Source organism: Podarcis raffonei, chromosome Z, assembly GCF_027172205.1.
Source record: "Podarcis raffonei isolate rPodRaf1 chromosome Z, rPodRaf1.pri, whole genome shotgun sequence".
Taxonomy (NCBI): Eukaryota; Metazoa; Chordata; class Lepidosauria; order Squamata; family Lacertidae; genus Podarcis; species Podarcis raffonei.
The window spans coordinates 41986419-42008909 of record NC_070621.1 but is presented as its reverse complement, the minus strand read 5'-3'; the positions used below and the strand labels follow the sequence as shown (position 1 = coordinate 42008909).

At 45.1% G+C, this 22491-nt stretch overlaps 1 protein-coding gene across 4 annotated transcripts in view; it reads right to left on the bottom strand.

Annotated features, from left to right (window-relative positions):
- Positions 1 to 3814: 3814 nt before the first annotated feature.
- TBC1D8B (TBC1 domain family member 8B) overlaps positions 3815 to 22491 on the bottom strand; it is a 46675-nt gene continuing 27998 nt past the window's right edge. For 3 of the 4 annotated variants that reach the window (XM_053374690.1, XM_053374692.1, XM_053374693.1), the window contains 9 exons: positions 20416 to 20545; positions 18064 to 18162; positions 15883 to 15951; positions 13204 to 13444; positions 11915 to 11980; positions 11185 to 11268; positions 8795 to 8851; positions 6867 to 6964; positions 3815 to 4698 (listed from right to left, as the gene is read on the bottom strand). In XM_053374690.1, coding sequence (XP_053230665.1) covers positions 4285 to 4698; positions 6867 to 6964; positions 8795 to 8851; positions 11185 to 11268; positions 11915 to 11980; positions 13204 to 13444; positions 15883 to 15951; positions 18064 to 18162; positions 20416 to 20545 — 1258 coding nt within the window. In that variant the 3' untranslated portion in view covers positions 3815 to 4284. Of the gene's footprint in view, positions 4699 to 6866; positions 6965 to 8794; positions 8852 to 11184; positions 11269 to 11914; positions 11981 to 13203; positions 13445 to 15882; positions 15952 to 18063; positions 18243 to 20415; positions 20546 to 22491 lie in introns of those variants that run through there. The other variant, XR_008328647.1, reaches the window with a different exon arrangement.

Here is a 22491-nt window from a genome sequence, read left to right as displayed (position 1 = left end):
CCATATTCATCTTATTTAGAAATTTATTCTTAAAGACAATTACACGCGTATTTTTTTGTAAGCTTATTTCAATATCTCTCTCCATAAGTTGTTTGTTAGACAGACATTAAGATGAGGAACTTGGAAGAAGGCAGATAAATACATCTTTTTTGTTGTTGTTGTTCTCCCTAAGAAATTACAGCTGCATCTTTGGCAAACTGTATTATAAAAGTTGAAACTTGTGAGGCAACAGCATGGCTACACGCTACAGCAATGAACAATCATTGCAGTTGTTAGTGAAAATTTATCTCTGATCAGGTGACCTACAGTGAAGTCACCTGATACTACCCCCACCCTTTAGTGGAATCCCTGTGCAATCAGATCTTACTAAAAAGGCTCTCAGCCCACCAGATTTTTCTACCTGCGCAACAGGTAGAATCCCCCCACCCCAGAAAACTGCTGGAGTTTGCAATAGTGTGAGAAGTCTTTGCTTTGACAGGTACTTGCTCAGTAACCTGCTCTGAACAGTTAATGGCAGCTGATAATCTAACCCTCTATGCATCCCATCATCCCTAGTGTTATGTGCCAAATGACCTCATTATTTTGCAACTTAGCCACCATGGATCTAAAGCTTCATTGCTCTGTTCTACTGTTCCTCAGCTACAAATGTTCTATATTCAGCTGCATAGAATGCCTAGAGCACCTGTGTGTGATCGAGAAAGAGAGAGTGCATGCATGCATGCTCTGGTAACTGCAGAGGCGACTCTCAGGAAGATATTCAGATATTTGGATTGCAGCAAGTACCACCGGAAAAAACAACAACAGCATGGCACAAACATGAAACCGAGACCCAGTGGCCTTCCACCATCTAAGCACACTAAGAAATGGATAGTAGACTTTGATCAAAACTAGTGCCAAGGAATTCAATCCCTAGAGTAGGTTTAATAGAAAAGAAAAATGCTTTTCATGGAAGGTGTTGATCCCAATTTGCCCATTCAGAGCCCTAGGGATTGCTTTAAAGTTCTGTCTTAATAAACTTCTTTTTATGTTGTGAAGGAGAGACTACAGCAATCCCATCCAACACAAAGCCAAAATACTTGTTTTTTTACCAGAGTAAAGGGACTGGAGTCCCTATGTTAGAAACATCCTCTCCAATGCTAGGTGCATGAAACAGACTGTGGCAGTAGACTAGACTTCCTCACCCTGGCAACAGGGTGATATCATTTCTGCAAGTTCTCCCACTTTCTGTTTTTAGGAAAAAAGGAAAACCTGCAAGTAGAAAACTAATGCATCAGAGTGAAGCTTTTAAAAAATTTTTCCTGCTAAGCTTCACATTAATAAGGAGTCTTTCAAAAATGTCACTTCCTAGCTTGCATGCATAAAGCTGAAATAGATATGCATAGGTATAATGCTGCCTGCTAAACAACAGCTGTGAGGTCCTGTTTAATTCCCAGGTCAGGACTTCTGTTGCTTCCTGGAAAACATCGACTGAATGTTTCATTTCAGGCAGCCAAGTGGAAAACAACTGGATTTGGGTAAATAAGAGTTTCCTGTAGGAACTTAAAAATGGAGTATTTTGAAAGGGGTGTGGGGAGGAATCAGGCTGCATGGTTTGCCCATATTGAACTGAGCAACTCTTTGGAAAAATAAATCCAGAATAATATTAAGAAAACGGATCTTTCTGTTTTGTTCTCATCCCTGTGGATGAGAACTCAAGATTCCATCCTTAAAGAATGGGAAAGAGGTAAGGGGAAAAGACACGTAAGCGTGGAAAACAAGTTTGTAAAGAATCATCTGCTCCCAATATCCAAGCTGCATTCATTGGCAAGGTGTGTGGGTTGTGATCTAAAGACCCACCTCCCTGGGCAACAGAGACAAACAGAAATCAGTCGCTTTTAAAAGGCAACATACGCCTTCCACAGTGCTGGTGTATTTGCATAGAATTTAGACCGGCGGAAAACTTTGGACTTGTTTCAAAATATTCATAATTAAGATTAAGCCTTGTCAGGGATGCAGATGGAAAGGTCCAAAGAGGCTAAGACTAAGTGGACTGATTTCTCCTCCTCTGCCTTGCCAGTTGTTAAAGCTTTTTCCTTCAGAGCTGGAAAGCTCATTCTTCCTTGTCTTGAGCAAATATGCCCATTGCTAGCAAATATCTACTTTGCACATATCACCAGAGGCTGTTTGGTTAGATAAGAAGTCTGCACATTTCAAATGCTTTTTTAAAAAAAAAAGACCTGAGGGGAGACAGAAACACACAGAGAGAAAGAACTCCTAAACACAGTACCTCTGTCACTGGTAATCAAAATCTGATTAGTACCTATAATATGTATGCTGGTCATTCTGCATATAAAAGATTGTACCTACAAGGTTCTGGAAGATAATTTGCTTACAATTTGTAAACAGATCTATTGGATGACATGCTTTGAAAATAAAAAGAAATTGGTCCACCTGAGCCATGGAGAGTAATGGATTCGCGAGGCTTTCTCATCACTCAAACTGCACTAGGAACATAGTTCTGAATTGGAACTGCCCTTTCTTCTTCTAGCATCAGCTAGCTCCATTTGGCTGAGAAAAACCCTGCAGGGACACTGGAGATTATTTGGGAGGAAGGGGCTTGTTGAAATTTTAGTGCTTCCTATAACCATTATGACATCAGCAATGCCAACAAAAGAGAGACGAGTGAAGAAAGAGACCATAAGCCCCATGTGTGCGCACGCGCATGTGTGTTTCAATTTAACAGGTACTAGAAACTGGCTTAGTCCTAAAAGCCTACAGAGATATACAAGACACCAGCAGGGAACAGTTCTCCACAACAGTGTTCACCTTCACTTCACAATAATCCTTCAAGTATCATACAATCTGTATTACAAAGCTGCTTTGTGCTGGCCTTATTTCTACCTCAAAAAGGAAGCAGATGATTTTAAGGAAGGCTGCAGCCCCAGGGACCTGATGCAACCTCTGTCCCAAGCAATGCAACCCCCACTCCCCACGCCAAGACCACACCAGTTTGGGCAGTGGCAGCAAAAAGAAATACACACTGCAGACATGTTAGCCAGGGTGGGCAGAGACGTTTAAGCCCCTCCATACGGTCCAGCGCCCTGATGTGGACGCAAATCACCCAATTCTTGGTCATGAGATGCATCATTTGTTGAGTGGACAGTAACCCCCACCCCACCCTCCCACCCTCAACTGATCAACATGAAGGAGAGGCTGTGTGTGTGAACATTTTAGAGTGTGGGGTGCCTACACTTTGGGCTATGCAGAGGGATTTGGCCCCTGGAGCATTGTCCAAGGGTGAATGTAGCCCTGAGTAAAAAGATAAACTAAAATGTTAAACGCCCCCGATCTAAAGCCAAATCCACAGACTAGCGCTGCATCACAGGAGCACGTCTCCTTCATTCTTCCTGGGGGCACCTGAGTGGAGACACCAGGCTGCAGTTCATGTCTATTCTAGCGCCACCTTCACTAGATGATGTTGACATGGAAAGAAGCCATGTCATCTTCCCTTTACCAGAGTGGATTTGGGAAGGAAGCCGCCATCGCGATGTGGCCTCCATGCACTGTGAACTGGGCTAATCTAGGGTAAGCATGGTCAGGGAACCACAGGACCTCCCACAAGTAAAAGGGTCTAGGGCCAGAAATTAAAACAGTGGGGAGGTGAACTGGGTTTGGAAGCTCCCCAAGATTGTATCAACTTGCCACTTTTTTAAAAAACAACAACAACAGTAATGATCAAAAGCAGCACTTGGTCCCATTCACAGAAACAACACAGCTCCCCCCCCCCTTTTAAACAGCCATGCTCAACTGACCATCAAAAAATATCTCTCCCAAAGCAGGAAACAAATTCTACATTCAGAGCTTAAGAAGCAATTCTTTGGAAATCCAACCAACAGTTACAACAGAATAGGTAAAGGCCAACACCACTCTGCAGCAAAAGTGGCAGACATTACATTCAGCGTGAGAACTATTAACACGAAACGGTGGTTTGGGAAAACAACAACCACAAACCACCCCCAACTTTGCCCCTGACAGACCAGCTTGCTATTCCCTTCCAAGTTGGCTTGTGTTGGCTGTTGTGGTTTAAGTCTCCCAGGTGTACTAAAAATGCAAAATTTAGGTGCAAATTGTCCTTCAAGCTACGCTTATTTTAACTTTGCAAAAACACAAACAACCCTGCCTATGGCATAGAAGGGGATCAAGCTGAATCTTCAAACCCCCCAACTCCTGACTAAGTCAAGATGCTGAGCTCACAAATGGCCCTCCATCTTTCCAAGTGCCTCTGTGCGGAGTGTCAGGCAGGTGCTATACTCTGGCCTTCGCTTTCAACTGAGAAACTTTAGCATTTTCCAACTTGGCTGCGACATCTACTGGCTTCTCGAAAAATCTCACCAAAGCAGGTTCATTTAGTAAAGACGCCAGGAGCTGCTCAAAGGCAAACGACCATTCATCAGGTCTGCGTGGGCTCTGAGGTCCACCTCTTTCAATCTGTGGGGTAGGCTGAGCCTCTGGGGGCGTCCGGGCATCTTCTGCACCCAAGTTGGAGGTGGAAGGGGCCATGCTCTTGGCTGGCAAAGTGGGGCTCTGGAGTCTTCGGCCAACCTCCTCCATCTTCAGCAAGAGGCTGGTGACAGTGGCAATGGCGCGATAGAGCAGCTCCTCTTCTGGGTCTCCGTGAAACAAGTTATACAAAGTCTTTGAAAACTGGATAAACTGGGACTGGGGTGGGTGGAGAAGGGAGAAATAAGAAGGTATATTTTACAACCTCCTGTTTCTTTTTCTAAAAGCCTCTTAACATATTTACAAAGAGTGCTTCTAAGTGGGACATGCTAGCACGATCTGACAGGTTGGCAGGTACCAGAAGTGTAGCCAGCTAAGTTTGGCTGCCAAACAAGGCCTTAAGGACCACATGCAGCCCTCAAGCCAAGTGTTGGACCACGCTGGTCTAGATGTTTCAACCAGCTTTAAATTGCCGCTGGTTTTATATTTCACAGTTACTTTTTTCTTTTACCAGCTACTGATGCTTTTACTTGATTCGGAAGATTATGCTAATGCAGTTTTAGTTAACTGCGCGTCTCTGTGGGCGTTCGAGTGTCTCTATGTTTGTACATATTGCACAAACACTTAAACCATTTTTCATGTTTTTATTTTGCAAACTGCCTTGCAAAGATTTTTTTTGCCACAGCATAAAAAATACTTTTAAAATGGTGCTGTAAAATAAATAGAGTGCCAATAACTGAATGGCTTTCACAATGAGAAGGTGTTTTCTCTCCTGATCTAGAGCTAAAGTTGTAGGATGGTAGATTTCTGCAGAACATGAGGAGAGGCTTCCTGACAGTAGGGCAGTTTGACAATGAACTGATTACTTTAAAAGAGACAGTCATGCCTTGGTTGTCGAATGCATTGCGACTCGAGCGTTTTGGCTCCCAAACGCCACTAACCGGTAAGTGAGTGTTTCAGTTTGCAAACATTTTTTGGAAGTCGAACGCCCGACCATAGCTGTCAACTTTCCCCTTTTTTTTAAGGGAAATCCTATTCGGAATAAGGGAATTTCCCTTTTAAAAAAGAGAAACATTGACAGCTATGCGCCCGACGCAGCTTCCGCTTGAGTGCAAGAAGCTCCTGCAGCCATGCCGTGCCTTGGTTTTCGAACGTTTTCAGAAGTCGAAGGGACTTCCTGAACGGATTCCGTTTGAGAACCAAGGTACAACTGTACAATAGGATGGATTAAAAGAAGCAATACAAGTACAATTAAAGTACAATTAAAAATTGATATGGATATTTAAGGTGGACATGCTGTGGACTACATGAACAAAGCTCACAGACTACTGGTGGTCCATTTACCAGAGTCTTGGAACGCCTTGAGCTTGTTTGGAGGTTCTAGCAGGGGAGCGCAGCTATCGTATACCCTTGACCGAAGAACGGTACACTCCTTCTATCTGGGATGGTCGTCCTCTTCCACCGAGCGCGCAGCTTCGGGAGGGACGCACATGGAGCGGTGAGGGAGGAAGGGGACACCCGCCTAGCCAGCCAGATCAGCCGAATCAACCCTGGTGATCAATGGGGTGACAGATGTCGCAGCCAGATTGCCCTCACATCTTGGAATGCCTTGACTAGGACTAATTTGGGCAATAGTACAATATATGAAGATAAGGGTGTTTTCCCCTATTAGGAGGAAATACAGTGGTACCTCGGGTTACATACGCTTCAGGTTACATATGCTTCAGGTTACAGACTCTGCTAACCCAGAAATAGTACCTCGGGTTAAGAACTTTGCTTCAGGATGAGAACAGAAATGTGCTCTGGTGGCATGGCAGCAGCAGGAGGCCCCATTAGCTAAAGTGGTGCTTCAGGTTAAGAACAGTTTCAGGTTAAGAACGGACCTCTGGAACGAATTAAGTACTTAACCTGAGGTACCACTGTACAGATATATGAAAACAGGGAAATGGCCAAGCAGCACAATCCATGTTTATCCAGAAATATGCCCCAATGAATTCCACTACCCAGGTAAGTGAGTAGAGAATTGCGCCCAATCATATTCCAAGGATTCATGCCCAAGCCCCACCTACACACGTATGTACAAGCACATGCACAGATGGGCGTAGCCGGGAGGGGGAGAAGTACAACTGTACTGGGCTTTCCTGGACACCTTCGAGCAGTGGCTGGCCACAGCCGTCTGCCAGGGATGCCTGAACTCTGAATTTCCTGCATTAAGAAAGGAATTAGACTAGATGCCCCCACCTTCCTACTCTATAATTCCTTCTTTATTTTAATGACCTGTTACCCTGTTAGCATGTGTCAGGCTCAGGGGTCATTGTTTGCTCCTACCAACGAACCAAACCCCAGATAACACCCCCCTTGCAAGTTCTCCCATAGGTGAGTTTTACCTGGTCCATGCGGGGCAAATCCTTAATGCTTTCTTCTTTTTTTAGCAATTCATCCTGCCACTGCTTCAAATAGGCCTGGATGTCAACCTTTCCTTTACCTAATTGGAAGGCAACAAGACACAAATGAATAGTGAAATCCTCACTCTATCTACAGCAGTCTCTATGTTGCTCTTGCGGGATCACACTGGGGCTTTGCAGCAGGGATGAGGACTCCCAAAACCCTCATCAGGGATGGCGGGAGCTGCAGTTCAAAGATATCTGGAGGACATCATGTTGGCATGAACATAGTTCTCTGGGTGCCATCGTTTACATAGCCAAGGCAGCACCACTCAGAGGTTATCCAACAGCTTCGAGGGAGACCCAAGGTTTACAGAAGTGCAAAAATAAAATGTTTAGGTTTAAAATTCTGGGGTGGGAAAGAGACAAAAGCGTCCCAATGAAGACTGAGTATGGTCAGTGGCTATGAAATGCTGTTTTGCAACAGGCAAAAAGGTGAATAGGGGAATGGAACACAATGGAACTCAATGGAACATAGGAACCTGCCTTATCAAAGTCAGGTTATTGGTCCACCAAGCACAATACTGTCCACACCGACTGGTAGCCAGTCTCCAGGATTCAGGCAGGGGTGCTCCCAGCCCCACCTGGCGATAACAGGGATTGAACCTGGGACCCTCTGCATGCAGGTAAAATACCCTTCACTCCATGGAGTGCCTAGAATCCTCAGCATCTGGGTCCCCAGATGTTGCTGAACTACAACTCCCATCACCCCTAGCTAGCAAGGCCAAAGCTCAGGGATGATGGGAGTTGTAGTCCAACAACATATGGGGACCCACAGGTTGAGAACCACTGCCTGATTGCTGCTACTGTACAGACTTTGGTCTTCCAAAGTGAGATTTCTGTCTTTTTCCCCCCTGGGAGGAGCAGAACTTCCCCACCCTCACCGCCTTTGCCACCTGGAGAACTTGACCTTTGGTGGGCAGCATATGGACTGCCCCCATCCTACATGCTACCCTGAGATCTCCAGAAGACAGGCAGGACTCAGAGGAAGAAGGCTAGTTAGATCAATAAAACAACCCAATTTCTCTGCTCTCACACGCTTTCTATATTGTCAGCTGCAACATCTGGAAGAGGAATTTGGTGGTTCAGGAGGGCATTCAAATTTCACAACAGCATGCTGGTTGGAGGGCAATGGAAGCTGAGTTTCCAAAAACTGGAGTGCAGCATGTTAGCTGCTCCCAGGATCAAGGGTCTGGAAACCAAGTCTTATGAGGAACGGTTGAGAGAAGATTCTAACTCAATAGGAGGAAGAACGTTCTGTCAGTAAGGTAAAGGGACCCCTGACCATTAGGTCCAGTCGCGGACAACTCTGGGGTTGCAGCGCTCATCTCGCTTTATTGGCCGACGGAGCCGGCGTACAGCTTCCGGGTCATGTGGCCAGCAGGACTAAGCCGCTTCTGGCGAACCAGAGCAGCGCATGCAAACGCCATTTACCTTCCTGCCAGAGCGGTACCTATTTATCTACTTGGACTTTGATGTGCTTTCGAACTGCTAGGTTGGCAGGAGCAGGGACCGAGCAATGGGAGCTCACCCCGTCGCGGGGATTCGAACTGCCAACCTTCTGATCAGCAAGTCCTAGGCTCTGTGGTTTAACCCACAGTGCCGCCCGCGTCAGTAAGAGCTGACAAAACTCCCTTGGAAGGTGGCTGTGGACTCTCCTTCCTTGGAGGTTTAAAGCAGAGGTTGGATGGCCATTTCTAATGTGTGCACTAGGTGAGATTCCTGCATTGCAGAGGGGTTAGACTAGAGGATCCTTGGGACCCTTCCAACTTGAATATATATATTATCCTAACTTAAATATTACAGCATCTTCCCTGCATGATATGTATAGATTGACGCAAGTTCTCTGGATATTAATCAAGTTCACCAACCTTTTTCTGGGCTCCTGTTTAAAGCATCAGCACCTTCACGGTCCTCAGGAGAAGAAACTAGGATAGAAGAGGAAGATAAAAATGGACATTGGAAGCTGCCTCAAACCAGAGAGTTTATGGGTTGGTTTGGACAGAATGCTAAATCATACAAGAAAGAGCTGTAATGAACACTGGGCTCATAACTTTTCCACCCCTCCCTGCAACCTGGCCACTTTTGCTTCCATCTTTTAATTACAGTATTTTTTCATAAATATTTTATTTTTTGTTATTCAATTTTTTTCCTAACCTGATAATAAATCTGTTCTTAATTTTGACAATGGTTTGCTGAAACAGGCCAATATCAAACCATAGTTTAAGAAGCTGGCTTGTTTCAACAAACCACTTGGTTAAGACAGAGGTTTTCAACATTTTTGGGTCCACATCCCCCTTGACCAACTACATTCTTTCTTCGGCCCCCCTGTGGGGCTCAGGAGCCCAGTTATGTCACCCCTTGCCTGCAGAGCTTGCAGCCTCTCCCCCTCCCTTGTGGAGGGTTCTCCTCTCCCCCCTCCTTGGGAGTCCTCTGGGCAGCTGCTGCTGCCGCCCCTGGTCTCTGAGTTGCCCCCTCTACCCCAAACAGAGGTGCCTCTTCACACGGCCCCACAGGGGCCTAGGAAGCACCCCCTGGCCAGCCCCAGAGGCACCATTCACCTGGTGAGCTTGTAGCCAGGGCTGCTGCAACAAACGGTTGTGCAAGCCTTTCGGAGGCAGAGATGCGAGAGGCCATGGGAGGAAGGGAGGGAAGGAAAGAAGGAAGGCCAGTGTTGCCCATGGCACCCTGACCATCCCTCAAGGCACCCTCAAGGCTAAAGCACACTGGTTGAAAACCACTGGCTTAAGATGAACTACAGTTTAGAGTTCAGATGTTACACTTAACTTAAATTGAAGTGGAAGCTTCCAAGCTCCTTCTCAAGCCATGGTTTAGTGTTAAGTGTGAATAAGTTCTATTCATCCACCTAGCTCAGCACTGCCTGTGTTGACAGGGTTCTTCAAAGCCTCAGCCAGAGATATTTCACAGCAGGTGCTACTTAAATCTTTTTTAACAAGAGATGCCAGCATTTGAACCAGGGACCTACTGTGTGGAAAGCATACAGTCTGCCCAATGAACTTTGGCTGTAATGTCTGAATTTTTTACAATCTGAAATTTTTATAGAAAAGAGAAGCACAGGAAAACTACAGGGTCCCTCCCCCAGCTTTGATGCATCAAATGCCTTTAAGTTCTGAAAGGCAGCTAAAGAAAAAGGGTCTCAGTTACAGCCCACTCTATTTTTCTGGTGTCTGTTTCACAGCCTCAGCTGTCTATTGCTTAGAAAGATATGAGATGCACACTTTAAAAATTCTCATTTCCTCCCTCAATGGACAGGCAAATGGCTGCAAATAGTTTAGCTATTGCCAAATATGATTTGCTGCATTTTTAAAAAAACGTAAAGTTTATTAGTGGTTCTGAGCCACTTTTGCAAAAATGGAGCACCCTTGCCACTTTAAATTACCCCTTTCTCCCAATTCTGCTTAAAAGAACAGAGGGAGCGAGGAGAGAGAGAGAGAGAAGGATATAACAAGTCCGGTTAAAACAGAATAAATGGTATTGAAGCAGGATCGTATAAACCCACCCTGATATTGTCATGAACACAAATCATAATGAATGCATGATTTTAAAAAAGGACACCTGGAAGGTCCCAAAGTCTAAACACTATGTGAGCTTTGCACAAGTAAGGTAAAGGTAAAGGGACCCCTGACCATTAAGTCCAGTCGCGGACGACTCTGGGGTTGCGGCGCTCATCTGGCTTTACTGACTGAGGAAGCCAGCATTTGTCTGCAGACAGCTGGTCATGTGGCCAACATGACTAAGCCGCTTCTGGCGAACCAGAGCAGCGCAAGGAAATGCTGTTTACCTTCCCGCTGGAGCGGTACCTATTTATCTACTTGCACTGCGTGCTTTTGAACTGCTAGGTAGGCAGGAGCAGGCACCAAACAACAGGAGCTTACCCCGTTGAAGGGATTTGAACCGCCGACCTTCTGATCGGCAAGCCCAAGAGGCTCTGTGGTTTAGACCACAAGTAGAAGTAGATCATGACAAATGCTCATCAGGCAGTCTGGTGCAGCTCTAACAGTCTCACTTCAGTCAATTCTGGTTTCGGTATCTTTAAATGGCAGGGTGCAGTGTGGAGGGCTGCTTCTGTATGAAACTACAGACCTGAAAATCCTGCTTCTTTTGCCTCTCAGAAGTTGGAACCTAAAATTCATTTCTTGGCACTTCAAGTTGGAGTTCTACTGCCAGTCCTCTTCCCAGCGGAATGCGGGGGGGATTAATCTCCGCCTGGTTCTATAAACAGAGCATGCTTGAGGCTTACCATTTAATTGGCTAAAGTGGATCAACTCTTCTTTAGATAGCTGAGTCCCTTTGGAAGGGCTTAGGGATTCCACTTCAGTGAAAGCTGCAAAAAAGGAAGCAGAATTTTGAGGATAGCAGAGAACCACTCTTGCATTTGCAAAGGACGTTCCACACAAAAAACTTTTGTTTAGTTTATCCTTGCACCACATTATTCCCATTATACAGATGGAGAACTGAGCCTGAAAAAGATCATTCCTGCCTCAGGCCACCCCACCATATAGTAAGCAGCAAAATTGTTATCCTGTTCTTCCTCGGAAGATCTCAGGGATATATCTCCCCCCCCCCCGCCACTCTCATTTTCACAACAGCTCTGAGAGGTAATTTCTTAATGAAAGCAACCTACTTTTCTACACAAAACAGTCAAAGCAGCTAATAAGGTATAAACATAAAACAATAAAATAACTGAAATATTAAAACAGCATGATAGCCAGCAGTGATAGGCTAGGACCTAGATTCAGCCATGAAGCTGATCTTGGGCCTGTCACTGTCTCTCAGCCTACCTTGCAGGGTTGCTGAGTGGATAAAATGAGAGAGAAGGGGAACCCCGTATGCCACTCTGAGCTCCTTGAAGGAAAGCAATGACGCTAATAAAATTGCATTTAATAAACACAGAAAATGCAAGCGAGATCTTTCACAATCCCAGGCAGGCAATGGAACAACTAATACATGATGTCCCAAAAGTGACTCACCTGGGGGTATGTGCAATTTGAAAAGCAGCTTCAGCTTTTGGGTAAAGCTCCCATGGTACATGACATCTAACAAACAGAGAAGGATGATGGGGCGGGGGAAAGAGAAAGATTATTCATATTTAGAAGTCTCAGGTGTACAGGGGAGCGTCATCCCCAACTCTTGCTGCCTGGGTGCAATGAAACTGATGGTAAGCATCTGCTTTGCATGTAGAAGGTTCAATCCCCGCATCTCCAGGTAGCCCTGGGAACTGGCCACTGCCCAACACCCCGAAGAGCTGCTGCCAGTCAGTGCAGACAGTACTGAGGTACATGGGCTTATGAGTCTGGCTCAGGATAAGGCAGTTTCCCAGGTACTTAAGTGGACAATAATGGGAATTATGGACAAATAGTATAATCTGCCAAGATTATTAGCGTATATAGAAACAGCTCTCTAAAAACAAACAGTGAGTCACAAATATTTGGTTCCAAATCGAATAGAAATAAATTCAAATCATGTTACAAAAAATTATATACAAAGGAAAAAGGTGACCGATTCTGGGGTTGCAGCGCTCATCTCGCTTTATTGGCCGAGGGAGCCGGCGTACAGCTTCCGGGTCATGTGGCCAGCGTGACTAAGCCACTTCTGGTGAACCAGAGCAGCGTATGGAAACGCCATTTACCTTCCCGCCAGAGCAGTACCTATTTATCTACTTGCACTTTGACGTGCTTTCGAACTGCTAGGTTGGCAGGAGCAGGCACCGAGCAACGGGAGCTCACCCCGTCACGGGGATTCGAACCACTGACCTTCCAATCGGCAAGCCCAAGGCTCTGTGGTTTAACCCACACAGAAGAACAAAAACTGTCCTTAGTAGCACCAATAAAGCTGAAAGATATAACTAAAGCAATAAAGAAATTTAAGCTATGTAAAGGGCCAGGCATGGATGGTATACCTAGATATTTCTATAAAAAATGATCTGAGACGTTATTGCCCCATATGCAAAGATTGTTTAACAGCGTATTGGCTGGCAAGATAGTGCCTAAGTCATGTAAAGAGTCTACAACTGTTGTGATACTAAAACCAGGTAAAAATCCAGAATCATACAGGCCTAGCTCATTAAAATGCAAAAAAATTAAATCACTGGCATTTTAGTGGATTGAATGGCAAAAATGCTACCAAACATAACCTGTTGAGGCTGCTTCCACTGCCATTCTTGCCACCCCAAATGGACAGCGAGTCCATTGGCAAATATAACCAACCCAGCCCAAGACTGAGGAGCACATGACCCTATGGCATGCATTCAGCAGTGTACCCAGAGCAGAGGCAAATTCTTTGAAGTTTATAAGCCCATCTAGGTTCTCATCCAGCAACCGGAATGTCCACAGAGCAAGGGAGTCCCTGTTTGCACAATGCGCCCAAGGGCTCAGGAGATGGTAGAGGACACGGAACTGCTGGCAGTCGATGCGATACTGGTCCAGGTAGGGGAGGCTGGGGTCATGGTGCTTCAGGGCCGGGCTGTCCATGCTCCAGTAGCAGGAGAGAAAATGCTCCTTCTGCAAAATATGCACAAAAGCCCATGTGTTAAATAAGAGCAAAACCTGTGGGGGAGAAAGAACAAGGATAAGAACACATTGCTTCCGTGTTGTCGCTCAGAGGTAACATTTCCCATACTTACACCTTTTTGTTGATGTCTTTGCTGCATACAAAAACATGTAGCCATTCATATCCCCCCCCCCCAAGCAGAGAGATGGAAAGAAGACGCAGTCCCTACCAGAGAAGAATGGCAGATTGTACTGATTCTCGGTAGTGGCACCCGCCTTGTGGAACACCCTCACACCAGATGCCAAAGAGAAAAACAACTACCAGATTTTTAGAAGACATCTGAAGGCAGCCCTCTTTAGGGAAGCTTTTAATGTTTAATAGACTTTTGTATTTTAATATTCTGTTGGAAGCCACTCAGAGTGGCTGGGGAAACCCAGCCAGATGGGTGGGGTATAAATAAATTGCTATTATTATTATTATTATTATTATTAGGACTATGAAGAAATGGCAAAAAACGACCGGAAGAATTAGGAATCAGGAAGACCAAAATTTTAATAAGGAATGGGGGAAATATGTAATTTATGTTGAAAATCGTTGTAAGGAATTAAAATTATTAGTAGGACTTGAATGTTGGACTATGGTTGCAATGGAGATTTAAAAGAACTGGATCAACAGAGAAGATGCAGGAGGAAAAAAAAGTTAACATAAGGACCCACAAAGGGGAGGAAGGAAGTTCATGGGAATTTATGGAATTCATTTTTTATTGTTTTTTGGTTGCTTGATGATTGTTTGTAAATTTGAAAATTAAATATATCTTTTTTAAAAAAAATAAAGCAAAGAAAAAGAAAGAAAAGGAACACTGGAATGACTTTTTAAATTTATTTTTACAACTGAAAACCAGCATACAAAATTACAATCTTACTTCACTGAGTATCTGGTGGTATTTATTAACCATAACGAAGAATGAGAAGCTTGGGGAATATGGGGGTATCCTGCCCTGTTAATATAGTCAAAGGAGAAAAACAAAGATGCCCTGAAATTGTCAGACTGAGTCTCTCTCCAGCATCCATCTGTGTTCAGTTCAAGCACCCTGGCAAACTGATGTTCCAGACATTTGTGAACCATGTTAAACATAGTAAAGCATCAGAGATAACACTGAAAATGTCTGATGGTCAGTAGAAACACTAGCTGTGCATTCAACTAGTAGTGTTCTGCCTGAAATCACAGGTCGTAGTTTGTGGGGAGTGCATCTTTAAAATGATATTGCGCACACACACACACACACACACACACACACACACACACACTATCATTATAAAGATGCACTCCCCACAAACTCTGACCTGTGATTTCAGGTGGAATGCTACCAGCTGAATGCCTAGTGCCTAAACTGGGGGGGGGGGGGGGGAGGAGAGAGAGTACACCGCCTAGAAATTATAAAAATATGAAGTGACTTGATAAATGCTTTAAAATAAGTAGCACTGCCTATTGCTCAGGGACTGCAGAAGCAAAACGGGAGAAAGAACAAAAAGTTGTTGGTTGCTATCCAAGCAAACTGGAAATAAATGTGCATATTTACAGCTCCTCACTTTATTCCATCCTTGAAGCACTAATTGCACTTCTCTACTTCTTGTGTCCCTTGTCTTTTCAGTTTCCAAGCCCTTGGCAGGCCTGTATCATCTGCTCGCAGTGTCTTTACACAGTGGTACCTTGGTTCTTGAATTTAATCCGTTCCGGGAGTCTGTTTGATGGTTCGAAAACCAAGGCGCAGCTTCTGATTGGCTGTAGGAGCTTCCTGCACTCAATCAGAAGCCGCGGAAGCCGTGTCGGACGTTCAGCTTCCGAAAAATGTTCGCAAACCGGAACACTCACTTCCAGGTTTGCGGCGTCCGGGAGCCGATTTGTTTGGGAGCCAATCCGTTCAACTACCAAGGTACCACTGTATTGATATCAGCCCCTTTGGGAAACTATGGTTTGTGGTTTGTATCCAACATAGCACTACACCACCAAGCAGTCGATAGAAGGACTTGCACAACTGGACTTCTGTTGCCTCTCCTCCCTTCTGCACACACCCCAAACTTGTTCTAGGGTTTCCCAAACTGCCCAGAGATTTGGGGAGAACATGGAGTGCATGAGGGACCAGAAGAGTGTTTGTGTGTGTGGGGGGGGTGTCCTTCTGTACAAGCACAATTCTTTTCACTGAAAGATTGGTTACTTAGAACTGTATTGGATATAAACTAATAACTGCTTCGGGGGAAACACAGTACAAATAAATAAATGATATTTTTTATTATTATTATTTTAAAAAGAAGATCAATAAGAGCTAGCCAGTTTCTAGGAGTTAATCAATTCTCCTCTGTTCTGTCGGAGGTGTGTCACAGTAGGATACTCAAGGGGGAAACAAAGAAATTTTGGGAAACAAGCACATTAGGCAAAAACAGCTTCTCACCTTGAATAATTCATACAGCTCTTCCAGGTTGCTAGGACTTATTTTCACATCCTGGGAGATAACACGAAGCTACAGAGGACAGAATGAGAGCAACCAAGTTAGGAGGATGTAAATCTCATTTCCCCCTCAGTTCTTTGTGCTTTGACATTAGCTGATTTTCAGCTCGTAAAAGAAGAGGCTGATTTCATCCGGCACAGAAGCAAAAAGCTGAGAGCCTCTTGTGCACTTGGGTCGAAACACTTTTAACTTAACTCTTCCATGTCTCCTTCAACCGCTGAATGCAACCGCCTCAAATTTCTGAGCAAAGCCATTTTAGGGTGAAGACAAGGTGCATCTGTGTTCATTAGGAACCCCAAGTACCCATGCCTCTCTGTCTGGCCCTGTATATCACTACACCTGTCTTCAGGCGATGTCCCTCGCAGACCCTGCTTCACACTCTCTGTAGAAAAGGAAAATTCTCCTTTGTGGCCTGTAGCCCTTGGGAATGTGCCCCTCAATATGAAAAAGGTTCCCTGCTTCCTTAAGAACAGAAACAAACCAATAAAGCCACTTCCGAGCTCAAGAGGAGGTGGAGTTGCGGACCCACCCCCTCCCACACATGTGGGGGCTGGTTTTAGCCCCCGAGAGAATGAGGGAATCCCCGGGCGTGTCTGTGACCTGGCCCGCCAATCGGCAGGCTGGGGAGGCGTGGCCTACACCATTTAAGGCCGGCGCGCCCGGGGACCGCCCTCTTTGCCTCCATTCAAGCTGACAGGTTTTCCCGTCCCATCCTCCCTTTAGGTTTAGCTAGCTTTCACCTTGCTATGGACTTTGGTTGGTCTCCACAAGGGGCCTGGTAGGAATTTTTCCACTTGGCGCACTTCCAGCCATTTGGTTTTTTTGCCTACCTCGTAGCAAACATCACAACTTCCTCGGTATGGGCAGTTAGGCATTGGCAGGGGTAATTGTAATGCAAATGAAGGGTGAAGGAAGCGCCATCACCTTCCCCCAAGGAAAAGGGTAGTCCGGTAGAGGACTCCGGGGGGGCGTTGCTCTGTCTGAAACCTAGGGAGGTGAGGGCCTCCGGCACGCCCCCGAGCGGTGACACCCATGGGATCCTAGTTGGCGTACTTCAACAGGACTCCCACGGCTGGTGGATAACCCTTCCCAGTCCCCATGCTGGGTAGTCGATAGGAGCCAATGCCTAAGGCCAATACCTTCCAATTCCTGTAATCAATAAAGTTGTGGCCTTATATGCCCATTAACCTTAAATAATGTATCCAGTGTCTTCATTTCACCTGGGGGGAGGCGACTTGCCACACAACCTTCCACCACACACAGTTTAAAAGGCAATAGCTTAATCAGCCAAAGGCCTGGGAGAAGAGGAACGTTTTTGCCAGGTGCCTAAAGGTGTATAATGAAGGCGCCAGGCGAATCTCCCTGGGGAGAGCATTCCACAGACAGGGAGCCGCTGCAGAGAAGGCCCCGTTCTTGTGTTGCCACTTTGTGGACCTCATGTGGAAGAGGCACACAAAGAAGGGCCTCAGATGATGGTCTCAGAGTCTCAGGGTCTGGTTCGGTTCATATGAAGAGAGGCGGTCCTTGAGGTATTGCAGTCCTGAGTCATTTAAAGCAGTGTCAAGCCACTTTAAATAGCCACCCCAAAGAATAGGCTCCCCCAAAGAATCCTAGGGTGTTAAAGGTGCTGAGAGTTGTTAGGAGACCCCTGTTCCTCTCACAGAGCTGCAATTCCCAGAGTGGTTTCACAGTCAACCCCTCTTCCCAGGGAACTGTGGCTCTGTGAGGGAAACAGGGAGGTGTCCTAACAATTCTCTGCACCTTAACAAGCTACAGTTCCCAGCCTTCTTGTGTCCCAGGCCATGACTGTTTAAACTGGTACGATACTGCTTTAAATGTATAGTGCGGATGAGATTTAAGTCTAAGCATGTGCAGCTGAAATAACCACATAGTTGCCCTCTGCTTCCCTTATTGGATTTCCGACTGTAAGCGCCTTGAGGCAGAGATCCATCCGCTTGTACTCTTAAAATAAAAAAGCAAATTATTATAGCAATAATGCACAGCCAGCAAATAAAATGACGACAACTACGACGAACACATTGTGAAGTTACCATACAATGAACAGGATGGCTAATGTTCTTGTTTCCACACAGCTCAAGGTATCTGAGCATGTAGTTCACTCACCACATTTTGCTTCGTAGTGACCTCCAGGGTCTGAATGACATACAGCCTGTTACGGCGCCGCATGCTTTCTACTTCCTCAAATCGGATGTCACCATATTTCTAGGAGAAGAGCAGGAATCCATCAGGCTGCTTCCAGGGGCAGAGCTTACTGGATTGGGATGCTGTAAGATTCTGGCTACCTGAACAGCAGGATGCAAGACCCGCAATAGGACTGGTAAGCCTCTCCTACCAGGGAAGCATTGGAAGTGCAATAGCAGGGATCATTCTATTAGGAACTAAAGGGTTAATTCTGATATCTGTAAGAAGGCTAACCGGGGGCGCGCAGGGGGGTGTTGCTTAGCAACCAGACAAAGTGCCTTGACGTTTACTGAGGTAGGTGCCCTGAATGGCTGTGCAGTTCTGCAGGAGCTTTTCCTCTGTATGTTTAGTTAAATGTCTCCCAGCTTTGTACACTGCCTAATGTCAGAAAGACAAAACCACTCTGTTCCTTTCCCCTCAAATTATGTACAGGTTTTGTTCAGTTTTCCTCAGTAAAATGCTCTCAGAATTTCTTTTCTCTCTGGATTATGTCTGCGTTATTTACGCAACTGTACTATCAGGAAGCAGTTTCTAAGATGGGAGGGAACCCCCAGCTCTCATAAAGCCTGGTTTACTTTTGGGGCTAGGGTGTCCAACTAGGACTTGAGGGTAAAGGTAAAGGGACCCCTGACTATTAGGTCCAGTCGTGGCCGACTCTGGGGTTGCAGCACTCATCTCGCTTTATTGGCCGAGGGAGCCAGCGTACAGTTTCCGGGTCATGTGGCCAGCATGACTAAGCCGCTTCTGATGAACCAGAGCAGCGCACAGAAACACTGTTTACCTTCCCGCTGGAAGGTATTTATCTACTTGCACTTTGACGTGCTTTCGAACTGCTAGGTTGGCAGGAGCAGGGACCAAGCAACGGGAGCTCAACCCGTCACGGGGATTTGAACTGTCGACCTTCTGATCGGCAAGTTCTAGGCTCTGTGGTTTAACCCACAGCGCCACCCACGTCCCTAGGACTTGAGAGACCAGGGTTCAAATCCCTACTCAACTATGAAGCTCACTGGAACAGTCACCGCCTCTCAGCCTATCCTACCTCACAGGGTTGTTTTTTAATTGATTTATCATAAAACATATGTACAAACTGACACATAGCCATACAAACAATAACAGAGCCATATACATAGCATATTCAGCATAAAAAGCAAATTATTGAGATGCAGTTAAATATATTGCCAAGTTTTAAAGATGTGTCTATATAGCCCAACCACAATGAGAAGTCATGGGATGAGTACTTATTTGACTCTCCCTATTTATATAATCCAAAAATGGAGACCCTTTTGGCTTCACCCCAGACTACCCATCTACATCTGAACCAGCAGTTCTCAACTTGTGGGTCCCCAGATGTTGTTGGACTACAACTTCCATCATCCCTGAGCTCTGGCCTTGCTAGCTAGGGGTGATGGGAGTTGTAGTCCAACAACATCTGGGGACCCACAGGTTGAGAAAGGCTGATCTGAACAGATGTTCAGATAAAGCAAATGTTCCATACAGGTTTCTTGTGGGGATTAAATAAGGGGCAGGACCATGTGTTCCACCCTGAGCTTCTTGGAGAAAAAGTTGGGATATAAATGCAGTAAAATAAAATAGTCCTGAGGTTCTGCCCCAGGAGGTAGAAGGATCTTTCACTGGAGGTATTTAAGCAGAATCTGGAAGGCTATCCCATTAGGAATGCATCCTAGAGCCTGCGCTGAGCAGTGGAGCTAGATTACTTCTAAGGCCCCTGTTATGTACTGAGTTGAATAGGATCCAAAATGCAGCAGTCTGATTGGTCCTAGAACAATAGGATCCAAAATGCAGCAGTCTGATTTGTCCTAGAAAAAATAGGATCCAAAATGCCACAGTCTGATTGGTCCTAGAACAATAGGATCCAAAATGCAGCAGTCTCATTGGTCCTAGAACAATGCAGCAGTATGATTGGTCTGCAGGAGCCACCCAATCCAGCTCCAGATGGAAGTGAATCCACAACCTGATTGGCCTACAGGAGAATTCCGGAATTAGCCAATCACATGCAGCCCATTGTGTAAATAATGTATATAAAGCAGATACTTTGGGGGAGCTTTCATTCCTCGTCCCACTATGAGCTGAATAAAGAGCATGAAATCCACTCTTGACTCCGAGTATATTTCAGCCCCTTTCATTCTATTATTAGATACCTTGAAGGAGAAAACAATTTTACCCACAAGAGGTGGCTTGTTGAACAGGCAGTGGCAATGCAGGAAAGAGCAAAAAACACCACCCACTCCTCTGAAGCCAAATGACTTTACGAACCTCGTTTGACTCTAGAATCAAGTCCGTGATGTCCACTTTGGGGTGAGGGCTCTTGCCTTCATTCATACCCGAGGCCTGCTGCACTGCTGGAGGCAGAGGACTGTCCTTGTTGGTAACACTGTCAAAAAACCTTCATTTGAAATAAAAAGGAGTGGGGGGGGCATGTACAAAACATAGAGAATTAAAAGTGAGTAGAAATGAGTAATTAAAAAAAAAAAAAAGACCGCAAAGAAAAACCTTGTTGTGCATGAATAATAATAATAATAATAATATAAATGTGCCAACCTGCTATTTCATTTATTAGTGTTGAGTAGTGCAGCTGTGGATATTTTATAGTTTTTGTTGAGGAGGGGTTATCAGCACAGCGCCGGGGGTGGGCAAGCCAATATTGCCTATAGAGCCCATGAAATTCCTCAGTAAGCACCTCCTCAAAAATGGATAGTGCCTGAAAGACGGTTTGCTCTTCCTTCCCACAGTTCCTGTTTGCTAACTTTTCACTGGATGCCACGAGGGGAAACTCGCCCACGCTTTTGTTCAGAACAGAGGAGTAAAGAGTTTTTGCCCATAAGCGAGTGATTTTTGTCTCTTTATTCTGCATTTTTATGTTGTGAACCACCCTGTGATCTTTGGATGAAGGGTGGTACACAAATTTTAACAATGATAATTCTGATTGTAGGTGCCCTTCCCCCCAAGCCCCACCATAAAGCACATTTTGTAGTCCAATCTTTTAGATATGGCAGCCATTTTGTGTTACACCACACACACAAACACTGCAAGCACAACACATAATGTGTCTTGTGTCAGCCATTTTGTGATTGGTGCCCACAGCATTTTCTCAAAACTCCACTGCCTTGCTGCTGCTGGAGCTACATTTTTTTCACAATTTATTTCACCCAGTTTTTATTGTGTTTTGCTGCTTTCGACTGGAAGCTGCATTGTGCTGCTCTTCAATTAAAACAGAAAGCAAAAGGTTATTAGAAATTCTGGCGGGGTGTGGTTGGGGATCCTAGACAGAGGCCTAATCTGTAAAGGAGAAAAATATTCACATTACTCCAGTTGTATTCAAGTTACAATCCTATATCACTGGATTCCACTGCGGTGTCGTTTCTAAGGTGGCAGTGAATCACCCTGTGATCTTCAGATGAAGGGTGGCTTACAAATTTCAATAATAATAATAATAATAATAATAATAATAATAATAATAATAATAATACCAATTGTTGTTGTTTTGGGGATAAGAATGTTGGACTAGGACCTGGAAGTTAAGGGTTTGAATCCTCACTCAGCCACAAAGCTCACTGGATGACCTTGGGCCAGTCACCATCTCTCAGCCTAACTTAACCTCACAAAGATAAAATGGTGAGCAGGGAACCTCTATGCTACCCTGAACTCTTTGGAGGGAAGGTGGACTATGAATGTAATTGTAAATAAATTCAGCCCAGACACTGAGGTCCAGTTCCAAGGGTCTTCTGACAGTTACATCACTGAGAGAAGTGAGGCTACAGGGAACCAGGCAGAGGGCCTTCTCGGTAGTGGCGCCCACCCTGTGGAACACCCTCCCACCTGATGTCAAGGAAATAAACAACTATCTGACTTTTAGAAGACATCTGAAGGCAGGCCTGTACAGTGGTACCTTGGTTCCCGAATGGCTTAGTTGCCAAACAAATCGGCTCCCGAATGCCGCAAACCTTGAAGTACGTGTTCCAGTTTGCAAACATTTTTTAGAAGCTGAACATCTGATGAGGCTTCTGTGGCTTCCACTGGAGTGCAGGAAGCTCCTGCAGCCAATTGGAAGCCACGCCTTGGTTTTCAAACAGTTTCGGGATTCGAAAGGACTCCTGGAATGGATTAAGTTCGAGAACCAATGTACCACTGTATTGGGAAGTTTTTAATGTTTGATGTATTGTGTTTAATTTGTTGGAAGCAGAGTGGCTTGGGTAACCCAGTCAGATGGGCGGCATATAAATAAATTATTATTGGTAGTAGTAGTAGCAGCAACAAGTTGAACCAAACAGCACTTATTTCTGAGTCAATATGCACTGACAGGTCAAGCATCTTAGGTTTTTTTTTAAAAAA